The following is a 13,212-nucleotide window of genomic DNA, read 5'->3' on the forward strand; positions in this document are numbered from 1 at the left end:
GAAGTCTTTTTATATCAATGAAAAGTGCTTTCTCTCACATTTGTGAGTGACAGAATATTTTTTAAATGCGATTTAAAAACGTCAATCTCCCTGTCGAAGCCACTGGCCAATGGTAGAGCCTCTTCTATTGTAGCAAGCAGCCAATCAGCGTCTCTGTTCTTAGTAGGCGGCGTCGGGTGGAGAACTGCTGTTAGTTTGAGCTGTGTTGTTTATTGTTAAGGTTGTGTGGATTAGCACTGCGGTACCCGGTTCATTTTCACAATAGCAACAGTATATCTGAATAATGAGTTAAAGATGTGAGGTAAGTACTGGGGACGCCTGTATTTACATATACATCCTCGTCGGACTGTTTATGAAGCTATTCCGCATTGACGGGGCTACATTAGCTGTAAATGAAGGCCAGTGACTGTTTTTGGTCAGGGTGAAAAATGATGTCTGTGGTTGTTGCTTAGTAAAAACATGGGGATACACGTATGAAGCACCTTCGTACGAAGCTTATCTACTGCTCTCTCTCTGTCTCAGTGTGTGTGTTGATAGTAAGCACTGCACTGCGGGGACGCACAGAAAAGGTCTGACGGCCGGAGGAGAGACAGCATAGGGGGGTGGGGTGGGGGTTTTGCTTCTTGACAGGGGGGTGGGAGGAATTAAAGGGGACATGTTTCCCAGTATGAGTTACTTACGAATAACACGTGGGATGTAACAATGTGATAATATCACAATGCAATATTGTAATATCGTGATAGTAGCCACAGAATGATATTTATCACAGTATATTCACTGTAATATATCTCTAAGTAGCCTTTGCAGTATACCCATCCATGATGACCCCGTTCAGACCTGGTGTTTCTATTTTGCCTGAATGATCATCCGATCATCAGCAGATTGCAGTCTGATGTCCTCAGATGTGATCACAAAAACTACATTTGGAGGCTGTTTGAAGATCTAGTGTGGTCAGTTGGGAAAAAGCGACTGTTCAGTAGAGGGTGGGCAATATGATCTTAAAATGCTATCACAATATAACAATATTAGTGAGTATGAGTAATAAAAGTTTTAAACATAATTATGATGCAAAACCAATCTATTCATAAAATATATATATATATATATAACTCATTGATATTATGTGCTAATACATTGATGGCACAATATTAACACTGACTGCCATACAATGTCATGTTACAGCAGAGGAAGTAGTGCTTTGATTCACTCCGACTCTCTCTGTCACTCGCGCAGACAGACGTACACACCTAGCACACACAAACACTTAGACAATGAACAGTCTAATTTAGCACTATTGACATGTGATCACATAGCTGAGGATGGATGTTAACATTGGGTCTGAATGTGGCCTCTGATTGCTTGAAGCTCTGTGTGTAACTTGTCTCTTTGTAAACAGCTGGTATTGTTTGACTATTATTCTCCAGCCTGTTTACTGTCCTTGTCCACATCAGAAAATAGCTGTAGGTCTTTGGTTATATATTCACCAATACATCTTGAGATTTCTTGAACTCCTGCGCACGTTGTAAATGCATCCTTTTAAGTCTTTTGGCTTGGCTGGATATTTTTCCTTGCATCTTTTCAATTTTTTACGATTTGCCAAGTAGTGTCTCATATTACTTATATTCCCCAGTGTGTAAGTGATCACAGTCTGGCAGTCTGTGTATTGCTTTATGTTTGTCCATCCAATTTTCGCCTTTCCCATTTCACAGAGGGGAAAAGGGAAACCAAAATGCTTAAGCATCCACAAATTCATTTTTCACTAGTTTAAATCTTTAGAGGCAAACTACTGTTATGCCCAATTGCTCACTACCCTCATAGGTCCTGTATCAAGACACTTTTGTTCTTAGAATATTGTGGAATTGATAATACATTATATCTATATATGATTATTTATTAATTTCCATTTTCCTCTATGCCAGACTTCTGCTGAGCTGTCTACTTGTGATGACAGCTGGTGTTTCCAGTGGGTGATGGGAAAGGAATTTATGAAACACTCTGAAGAAATGAAGGAAAAATTAAAGAAAAACCATGACGTTGCATCATAACTGATCCGCACCAGTTTCTTAGGAGTACCTTCATTTGCCATCAGCTTGCCCTGCTAATGGCTAACTCAGTGGCCTTAGTGGTCCAAGCTGAACTGTTGCCACCTCAGTCCACTGCCTCGCTCTCTCCTTTCCCATCCCTGCTCAGCTCAGGAGAAGATGGCGAGGATGATAGGGAGAGAGGGGACCTTGTGGAAGGAGAAAAGGCAGTAGCAGACGGTGGAGAGGAGGTGGTTCTGGACATGGTGACATCATCGGCGTCAGGCCAAGCCCAGCAACCCAAGCAGTCGGACCATCCATTCCAGTGTCTGGACTGTGGCAAGAGCTTCAGATGGTCGTCTAGGCTGACTCACCACCTGCGGAGCCACAATAATGAGAGGCCCTACCGTTGCAACATCTGCCCCAAGGCCTTCAAAGGTTCCTCTGCTCTACTCTACCACCAACGGTATACTGTGACCTACTATTAGAGTATTGCTGTAATGAAAACATGGTCATTTACCAACCACACATTTCTCATTTAATTGGATTCATACACATTTTAAGGTGCTTGGAATTAAAGTATTTTAATACACATTGATATGTACCTACACTATTAAGCAGCTATCATTTAGCTAAAGGCTTAATGTACAGAAAGGTAGCTTTGCACAAATCCTCTAAACAGTCAACATTTAAAGAGCAAATGATATCTAGGTACCAGTGTGACCATTAATTAAATATTAAGGCAGGTGATCATTAACTGTAAGTGCTGCACAGGATTGATTTTACAGTTTATAGTCTGTTAGTGTAATGGATCACAACAATAAAAAAAAACGACTTCTAAGTGAAGTGAATGGGAAAGGAGTTGAATGTTGGCACAGCAGAAGTGTAATCTGACCATATCTTCAACAGCTGGGGAACAGTAGGTTGTCAAAACAAATATCTGAGGCAAAGACTGGATCCACCTCAGCTTTACTGAGAAGTTGTTCAGTCAGTTCAAAGTTGGGTATTACTATCTTAAGTCCATAATAACTTTGATGAATGCATCTAAACTTGTGATGGTGTATAAAAGTATCACAAAGTGCCATTCATTTTTTAAATGTATTATTATCTGTCACACCTTTATGATTGTGCATAATTAATTGTCATGCCTTTCTAAATAGTTACTTTTCCTTTGCAGGTCTCACTCAGGGGAGAAACCTTACAAATGTCAGGACTGTGGCAAAGCCTTCAAACGCTCCTCACTGCTCCAGGTGAAATCTCAAACAAATTTCAGATAAAAGTAAATACAAGGTTCAATTTTACATTTTACAAGGAGCTCACATGTCTGTTTATTGCCAGGTTCATCAGAGTGTCCACACTGGAGTGCGTACCTTCTTGTGCCCCTATTGCCCCCTGACCTTTAAATGGAGTTCTCACTACCAGTATCACCTGCGCCAGCACACTGGGGAATGCCCGTATCCCTGTGACACTTGCCCCAAGGCCTTCAAGAACTCAAGCAGTCTACGGAGACACAAGAATGTCCATCTTGGTCTCAAGCCTTACACCTGCACAGTGTGTAGCAAATCCTTCACTCAGTCCACAAACCTAAGGCAGCACATGAGGATTCATACAGGCGAGAGGCCATACATCTGTGGCGAGTGTGGACGCAGCTTTACACACTCATCAAACCTGGCCCTACACAAGAACTCTCACTCTAACCACAACTCGGGAGGGAAGGAGGGAAAGAGGGGAGAGGTCGCAAGGAAGGCAAATGTGGAGGTGGTGGTAGGGGCAGAGCAAATTACGTCATCCATGTTGACGGACATGGTAGGGTTTGTAAGCCAAGAAGCAACTGACGGAGTGGGGGTGGGGATGGAAGAAGTGTTCCTGTCAACCACCCCGTCCGGACACAATCCCAGCCTACTCCCGCAGCTGACCCTCACCCAATCTGGCGAGGACGTGTGTGTATCGAGGGCCATTGGGACAGAGGTTCACCTGAGCACGGACACCGGGGCCAGTGTTCTACTTTACAGCTGTGGCAGCTGCAGCCACACCTTTGGCACCCAAACAGACCTGGAGGAGCACCAATCCATCCACATGGCTCCAGAGGAGCACAGGGCCAGTGGGGAGGCGGGGCCTGGGACAGGGATGGAGGTTGGGGATGGGCTTGTGGGAGCTGGACACCTGCTGGCTGACTTTGAGGAGGTAGTGGAGACTACCCCGGTAGTAGAAAATGGACACACGACAGAGGTGCTCCTTGGTCTGACAGAGGTAGCAGATAACAGCAATGCAGTAAGTAGTGCAGTCTATTGTAACAATAAAACCCTTACACATTTGAGTAAATGGGTTAAAAACTGGAGTGAATCAAAGTTTTATGTAGTTGGATTTCAGACCTCTGTATCACATTTCATGCTCTCATTTGTTAAACAATTTAAATAAGGATCCAGTGGCAGGGTCCTCAGTGTTTTAGAATCTTGAATCTTTGAAAATCACAGTTCCGCACATTCAACAATTTGAATATCGGCTGTGTATATCCGCTGTGTTTAGCTCATTGTCAATCTCATGATCTTAGCTCTTGCTTTTCATTGTTGTTTCTCATTAGTACTACTTTCTGAAACTAAACAGATTGCTGTTTACGCTGGCATGGGCATGCTTAGTGTATCTGAATGGTCATGTAGTATTAATGAAACAGAGCTGAATTCCTGACCTTTCAAATGAATGTTTTCAAATGAACACATCATTATAGATGTAGCCTCATATACATGTTAGCCATTCAAACAATGACTATATAATGTAATTGATTTCAAACTGAAAATATGCATTTATGTATATATGACATCCTTTGGTTCGTCTTCAGAATGTGGGCACCACCCAGGCCCAGTTTGACCTGCTGCAGAGCTTCACCGAGGTGACTCAGAGCTCTGAGAGCGTTCAGCCAGCGGCTAGAACCACATGGGCAGGGCTGTCATGTGGCTACTGCAATAAGACCTTCAAGACCAGTGGAGGCCTCAACAGACATGTGTCACTGGTGAAAATTACTGTTGTAATTTTTCTACCACTATCACTGTAAATGTTGTCCTTCTCTTGCAATAACTGTACTATCCACTGTGCCCCCCCCCCTTTTTTTTTGTTGATCCAGATGCACTCTCTTTCATCACAGTCCCGCTCTCAGTTCAGCTGCTCCGCCTGTGACCGCTCCTTTCCCCTTCTCTCCTCACTCCTCACCCACCAGCACTCCCATACTCCTGAGCAGCGTCTTCTGGCTGAGGCAGAAGCTGAGATAGTGTGCCCTCCATCCCTGTCTCTGTCTCTCCCTTTGCCCTCCTCTCCCAGCCAGGCAGATAAGCACCAGGAGGGCCCGAGGCAAATCCACGTAAACATCATCACAGTTGGTGAAGAGCATGAGGATCAGCCGACAAAACCGGCCAAAGCCCTCAAAAAGACAGGAGGCAGCAAGAGTGCTCCTGCTGGAGGTAACAGAATATTAACAGAACTCTATAATATTTGTTTCAGTATGTATTTTCCACCTGGTACCACTATTAATTTAATGCCAGTCATGCTGTGTTCAGAATCAAAGTGGTTGTAGTAACACATATGGCAACCAGAGAAGTTGATCTTTTTTTATCCACAAATATACGTACTTAAGCACACAAGCGGTTGCTTTTTACTGTGATAATTATTACAATGTTTTTTACAAGTATGACACAGTTTCCCACACTGTCACACAGAGAGGCCGTACCGCTGTTCAGAGTGTGGAAAAGCCTTCAAAGGTTCATCAGGCCTTAAGTACCACATGAGGGATCATACTGGGGAAAGGCCCTACCGCTGCACTGAGTGTGGAAAGAGCTTCAAAAGGTCGTCACTACTTTCCATCCATCAAAGGGTAAGGCTCATTCTTCTGCTGTAATAAATTCTCACTCAGCTGAAGCTCCAAGTGAGAGATCTGTTATTTGGGACAATTCCAATATTTAGTCATTTTGGAACTCCAGATTTCTCTAGTTTACTGGGGTTTGGCTCTCCAGTAAAGTACAACCCTGCACGTGAATGCACTTTACAAAAGAAAAATCCAAACAGCGATTAAAAAAAACAAAAAAAAACCTCTGCAATTACAGTACTCTTGAGGCTATATTTTAATGTTGCGTGTGCTAGCTGCCACACTTTGGCTGCATTTAGTTCATAATGGGAGGACATAAAACAATCAGTTCTTCAGTTTCAAAGAATTCCTTATTAAGTGTCTAAGCAGCAGGTTATTTGCTCTAAGTACATTTTTGTATTGCATGATTGCCTAAATCTTTTTTTTATGGAATACTGCTCTTAGTAGGATGCTAATACCAAACTTTTATAATAATCACCAGTAATAATAATTAACTGGCCATGTGATAGATCAGGGTGTATTTTGTCCAATGTCAGCTGAAATTGGCTCCAGCTCCCCCCCACGACCCTAGAAAATAATAATAATAATAATGATAATTTCTTTCTTATCTACAATTTACCCAGGTACATACAGGTGTGCGGGCATTTCAGTGCCCTCACTGCCCTCTCACTTTCAAATGGAGCTCTCATTACCAGTACCATTTGCGGCAGCACACGGGTGAGAGGCCGTATGTGTGTAAGGAGTGCGGCAAGTCCTTCAAGAATACCAGCTGCCTTCGCCGACACAGTCAGATGCACTCAGGACTGAGGCCTCATATCTGCTCCATCTGCTCAAAGTCTTTTTCCCAAACATCAAACCTCAAACAGGTTAGTGTCGTCAGTAAAGATTTCACACCAAACGCGTGTTGATTCTTAACCATCTGTAATAAATGGATTTGTCTTTCTTAATAATCTTATCTTAATAATGGTTTTCTCAATTTGTTCTTCTCTTCAGCATGAACGCACCCATTCTGGTGAGAGACCCTTTCAGTGCACACAGTGCAATAAAAGCTTTACACACTCCTCCAACCTTCAGCTCCATCTTCGCACACACTCCTCACACAAGGATTTCAAATGCCCGTACTGCTCGAAGGAGTTTGTCATGCACTCTTACTTACAGAGGCACATCCGTACTCATGGCAGTGGTGTTCCATTGCCCTGCCCTGGTGATCGAGTTAAAGATGGTGTTGCTGTGAAAGCCAATGTCGGAGGAGTAACGACCACCACAACCCTGCTCAACCCCATTACCCTGGAAACCTCAGGAAACAATAGCAGCTTGATTGTGTCCCAACCAGCACTTAATATTCCCCCCAATACCTCCCAGAACTACTTTATGATTCAGACAGCCAGCGGCCTGCAGCTTATTCCTCTGTCACCCCCTACACCAGTCCCTCCACCTCCACCACCACCACCACCACCACCTCTATCCCAGCCCCAGAACTTCCTCCTCTTGCAGTGCCCCTCCAATAACGGCAGCCAGCCCAGCTTAATTCTTGTTCCCACAACAAACAACCCTCCACCATCGCTGGAGCCTCAGACATTGCCTGTACTCCAGACTGTTCAAGCACTTCAAACTGTCCTAAACCAAACACAGCCCCAGATACCCCAGTTTCCAGCTGTGTCACAACAACGACAGCAAACCAGGATCATAATCTCCAACAACAATAACAATGCAAACACTCCTGTTGCCACACCAACAAACACCCTGTCATCTAACTCGCTACTGACTAAGCCCATATTAGGGAAAAGTACACGGACAGCACGGAGCAGACGGGGACGCAAACCAAAAGCTACTCTCCAGGCATCTGCAACAGCTGCCGTCAGTGAAACTACAGGTGGATTATTGTCACAAAGAAACTGTAGTGTGTCACAAAGTGTCACTAACACTGCCACAGGGTCATCACCGTCATCTGTAGCCACCATTTCCTTGTCAACATCTTGCACTACTATCCCAACATTTTCTTCTTCCACCTCTGTAGTCCCCACAGTGGACACCTCAGGGCCTGCATCAGCTGTTACCGTGGTTACACCAGCAACCACAGTAGCCACGGCATCCGTTACTTCTCATATCCCTGCTACTCCAGAAAGGAAACCTCATACCACTGTTGGTCAATTGAGGACAAGGGAGACCATTACAGGGAAACAGTTTGTGTTATGCTTTGAAAACGAAGAAAAGGCAAAGGAGGGGATAAATAATGAGGAGGGTGGCGAGTCATATGTTTTACAGTTTGAAGGGGATGCATCAGCTGAGGCAGTTGATGGGGGGGAGGGAAAGTCGCTTGTGCTTCAGTTTAAGACAAATGGGCAAGATGAAGGAGAAACAGGCAGGAATAAGGAAGCGATGATGTCATTTTTGCACAACTGGGGTGGGGAAAAGCAGGGTGAGACAGATGCAAGACAGGAGAGCAGTCAGGGAGAATCATATGTCCTTCATTTCCACACTGAGGCACAGGACAGTGGGTCGTCCACTACAAACTTCACCCAAGGACAAGACAACAGCTTGCAGCTGTCCTGTTCATCAACCCAAGGTTTGGTGCCACTTGATGGGCAGGAGGTGGTCTTTGAACTGGGTGGTGAGACCAAAATTGAGCAAGAAAATGAGGGAATGCAGATGATAGCCCTGATAGAAGGTGAAGGGGGTATGATGAGAGAAGCCGGAGCAGGTTGCAGTGCTTCAAGTGGTAGTGTTGGTGAGGGTGGAGGGGCCATGGAAAATATATTTCAGCTGGAAAATGGAGAGGAAATTGTCATAATTGAGGTCAGCACTAGTAGCTTAAGGGAAGGGAGAATGGAGCAAGGAGAGGATGGAGGCATCTCTCAAAGTAGTGAGGTAAAATGTGAGACTGTTGCTGCAGAGGCAAACAAAAAGTCTGTAAAGGAACACCACCCTGCAGCCAGTACAGAGACACAGCCATCCACTGAAGACTCAACAAGAAACGGACCTATATCCAATTCTGAAGAGATGCATTTCTCTAACTAAAACCTGTGTGTGTGTGAGTGAGTGAGAGGACAAGACAGACGGTGAAGGAACGCTCAGCCTGTTAGCACTTTCAGTGAGTTCTCCTGGAGCAGAGAGAACCTGAAATTAGATGAGGATTGTGTTGTAATGCCATGGTGCCACATACTAGAAATGTTATACATTCAAATAGGCTGTACATGGCCCTCAGTATATTCCTAAATATTATGAAATCTAATATTAGTTTAAATGATGCTATCTTTGGCAGTTTGTTTATGAAGTAAATACGTTTGTGAATAAGTGTTGTAAATGGCCTTTCTTCCCAATGGTAATAAAACATAACTAATTATTAATAAATGTGTTTTTTGCCTTTTGTCATTGAACTTGTTGATGTCCTTCTAATACTGCGATATCTTTATATAGTTTAAGTCATCGCATTTGTGTTGTTTTGCTGCATTTAATGACGTCACGCGACGTAACGTTTGCTCAATACGAGTAGTACGTACGCCACTGACGTAGGTCGCCATATTGGAAACGCAATCGGAGCAGCGCACATTTAGATTCAGAATTCCTCTTTCTGTAAGCAAGAAACGACTGTATGGTCATTTGTTCCAGCAAACGTGCCAAACCTGCATGGGCTCGGCTACAAACAGAGACTCTCCCTGTTTGTGTTTTACGTCTGTCAGCTGTATTTCTGAGCTGTGTTGTGCAGAAGGTAAGCGGGAGCGAGGGTCTGGAGCAGAAACGAGGGCTCTGCATGTGTCAGGGGACCGTAGCACTTCATAATAACCATATAAGGACGTGAACGAGGTCGACTAGCTCTAACGTGAACACACACACGGTGAAATGGTGTGCATTGCACAAACAATTAAGGATGGAGAAACAGGCACGTTTCTTTGTTGTTTTGAGGACAGCGTGGGTGTGATGTCACGGTTCACCACCGCCTCACTCGCTGTATGCAAAGACAAGTTGAGTTTTGCCCCTCAGTCGAAGTTGAAGAAATCAGTTACGAGTTAATAATATATATATTGAACTGTTGTTATATTGCTATTGAAGAAAATTATATTGCAATATACTGTATATTGTTATTGAATGATTGCCCACATGGAGTCACACCTATAAAAAGTCCAGCGGATAAGAATTAGTGACATCTAATGATGAGACTGCAGATTGTAACAACTGCAAACTACAGTGGATACCAGACAGGATGTTGTTCTCCTACTTTTGCATTTCAAAATGCAAAATTCACACTGGCTGATTTGTCCATTCACGCTGCTGTAGAAATGTGGTGACACAATATGCAAAGCGATTTTACACTTATGTGTATACATCCTAAATGTTACACACTAGACCTTTAATAGGCCTGATTTAGACCTGATTAATGAATGGATGAACAGCACAACTGCATCAGTATCAAACATCCCAAAGCTACATGTACTCTTCTTTACACGTGTGTTTTCAGGCTCCCTGTGCAGCTGGTGTGGATGTTTGAGTTTGCAACATAACTTAGTGGAGAACCAGCAGGCCACCTGTTTGAGCACGTAGTCTAAACATGGTGAGGGTGGAGCTGGATCAGGTGGTGATGAGGAGGATGAAGGAGGACGACATAGAGGTGGTCAAAGCCCTCATCAAGGTTGGTTCAACATAATCAGTTTAAGTTTTGGACAGGCGACTTGGGTCTGGATTTCTGTGGAAAATGTAAACATGTGCTTTATTTTTAACCGGCATCACTTTCTTTCCAGGAGGGCTGTGAGGGCACAGAAAACCGCATCATCCTTCACATCCTCACTCGTCCACTGTGCCTCTTCATCTTGGCTATTCTCTCCTCAGTCCTACGCTGCCTTGTCCACTCCTTTATCCTGGCTCTCACTCTCCCCGTCTTCCTCCTCATTGTCTTTCTCAAAATTACCATGCCACGGTCCATGGGTGTTCTGGGCAGCAGCCGTCCCTACTGGGACTATGTGGGCAGCAGTTATCGGGGAACACAGGATGAAACGCTGCAGAATCCCTACTGTAGAGTCAGTGGCCGAACACCACTGACAAAAAGGGTGAGTCTTTATTCACACTAACGCTATATTTTTTTTTTTTGAGTAGTGTACTTACATTTGACAAAACATTTCCACCATTCTTTAAATCCATAAAAATACATATTCAAATTAAAAGGTAACAGACTCAATTTTCATTTTGGTTGCCTTTTAATGGCGTCATCTGCTTTACCTGTCTCCACTCTTTGTGAACCATGGAGTCTTTACGGAAATTTAGCGTCAGAACAGACACAGCTTACACAGACTCCACAGCTAGCTGCATGACTTCCTGTTACTTCCATGGCTACCGAAAAGCACATAGCAAATGTGAAACTTCAGTTGTACATGACTGTATGTGACAACTATAACTTATGGGGCACATGCTCTATGAACTAGTAGATTACTAAGACTAGTAGTTAGCCACTGTGTTGTCTTTTGGTTTTACAGTTTCTTGTTTATGTTTAACATGACATTTCCATTTGCATTATGCATTTTACTGCTGAATCTCGTCCGACAACACTTCCCAGGATTCCATGCTGCTTCACAACATCATCAAATGATGTCTTGTGTTATTGTTTTGATTGCGAGACCACAGTAGTGGAAATGACATACTGTGTGTTTAATTGTTGTTTCTTTGTCTTCAGCCAAGATCCAGAATAGCATCCAAAGACAAGGACAAGGAGTCGTCAACAGAGAAAATCAGCCCAGAGAGGGAACAGGCTGCTGGACATGTTTGGGTGGCAGAGTGCGAGGGGGAGATCCTAGGCTGCATCTTCCGAGAGAGTGAAACAGAAGCGGGCATCAGGAGGATCTGCAGGCTGGTGACGAGCTGCTGGTACCGTAAGGAGGGACTGGGTCGGCTGCTTGTCCAGAGTCTGGAGCAGAGAGAGAGGGGGACGGGGGCACATAGGGTGTATGCTCACGTACCCTACCCTTCTAAAGTGGGGGAGGTTTTCTTCAAGAAAATTGGCTACAGACAGCTGGGGGTAGAGACTGCTGAAGAAGAAGAAGAAGACGACATTGAGATGAAGCTTGAGACTCCAGAGAGAGGTTTTCTGGGATACCCCCTCACTAAAGTGTTTTACAAAAACCTGTGACTGAGCGACAGTGGACTTATGAAGTGGAAAATAGCCAAACAATGGCTAAAGATAAAGAAGTTGATAACACCAATGCATCTTTGCTGAAGGTGTCATTACTACAGTGTTTGTTTGTTTAAGTTAATAATTTAATGAATGTTCTATTTATGCCAGTATTTATTTGCTCTTATTTGCTTTGTTGTTTGTTTGTTTTTGTTTTCATTTAAAGCACCGTCTCCATTTATCTTATGTGATATTTCTCAATCACATTCAATGGAGTAAAATTAAAAAGAAAAACTATATACTATGTAATATGCAGAGATAATTGTATTTGTTAAACTGCAGGTATTTGTGGTTGTGTGACTTCACATATGTGTAGGAGGGTGTTCAGTTACTGTATAGGAAGTGTGTGTGGTTGACATGAATCTGCAAAATATCTGCTTTTATCTTCCAGAGCAACCTGTCACCTTCATGTACAGTATATGGGTCCATGAGTCTGCAAGCAATGCTCCCTCCCTTTAACTTTCTCTCTCTTTCAATTTGGTTTTCTCTGTCAAATTCAAATGTTAATTTATTGGCAGAAACATCAGTGACTGATAATTAAAAATTCTGCATTCATTATTGCTGACAATGATTATCTATGTCAGTCATTAACCAACTTTTTTATGCTTTAGCAGTTGAATGATTGGCTTGTAGAAGATCAGTCAGGTTCTGAAATTGTATTTCATACAACCTAATCATTTTTATTCCCTTTATTTGTCTTGAAAATTAGACACTTTCTGGTTACAACGTGTCTCAGTAAAGTGTATCCCTCATCACACCAAGAGTACAATCTCCAGAAATCATTTGATGGCATGGTAACGCCAGTAAATGTTAAATTAACCTAATTAATTGCATTTTACAAAACCACTAATAACGTACATATACTACTATTTCTGTTTCCAAACTCATTTACTCATTTGCATTGCAGATGTCTGCTCAGGCACGTTAATCATGTAAGAATGTGTGTGGTTTGCAGGTGATTGGCAGTTTGTGTATGTTAGTGGGGAAATGCACACAGCCCCATTCTGAGGCTAACCTTAATTTGCGAAGCAAACCTCAAACGATGTCAGTACAGCATCAACGTGCCACAGATAAACACCACAGGATGTTTGTACAACATTAATGTGTGTGGGAAGGAAGCATATCTCACCTGATCCGAGAACAAATACAAGCTTTAATGTGACTGCTAACCCATGATCAAG

The 13,212-nt window shown here is 43.2% G+C and overlaps 2 protein-coding genes and 1 long non-coding RNA gene across 5 annotated transcripts in view; 2 read left to right on the forward strand and 1 right to left on the reverse strand.

Annotated features, from left to right (window-relative positions):
- LOC122774636 overlaps nucleotides 1-13,212 on the reverse strand; it is a 36,770-nt gene that overhangs the window by 17,715 nt on the left and 5,843 nt on the right. The gene's annotated exons all lie outside the window — the stretch shown is intronic.
- znf628 (zinc finger protein 628) lies at nucleotides 174-9,221 on the forward strand. The gene is made up of 9 exons (XM_044034045.1): nucleotides 174-301; nucleotides 1,920-2,487; nucleotides 3,199-3,271; nucleotides 3,360-4,292; nucleotides 4,858-5,028; nucleotides 5,140-5,473; nucleotides 5,729-5,883; nucleotides 6,498-6,740; nucleotides 6,868-9,221. The coding sequence occupies exons 2-9, from the start codon at nucleotides 2,102-2,104 to the stop codon at nucleotides 8,890-8,892; spliced, it is 4,320 nt and encodes a 1,439-aa protein (XP_043889980.1). The 5' UTR covers nucleotides 174-301; nucleotides 1,920-2,101; the 3' UTR covers nucleotides 8,893-9,221.
- Nucleotides 9,401-12,788, forward strand: nat14 (N-acetyltransferase 14 (GCN5-related, putative)). Its single transcript, XM_044034075.1, has 4 exons — nucleotides 9,401-9,583; nucleotides 10,331-10,501; nucleotides 10,611-10,916; nucleotides 11,537-12,788. Exons 2-4 carry the CDS (start codon nucleotides 10,421-10,423, stop codon nucleotides 11,987-11,989), a joined length of 840 nt encoding a protein of 279 aa, XP_043890010.1. The 5' UTR covers nucleotides 9,401-9,583; nucleotides 10,331-10,420; the 3' UTR covers nucleotides 11,990-12,788.

The sequence above is a fragment of the Solea senegalensis genome, linkage group LG9 (genome assembly GCF_019176455.1).
Source record: "Solea senegalensis isolate Sse05_10M linkage group LG9, IFAPA_SoseM_1, whole genome shotgun sequence".
NCBI classification, from domain to species: Eukaryota; Metazoa; Chordata; class Actinopteri; order Pleuronectiformes; family Soleidae; genus Solea; species Solea senegalensis.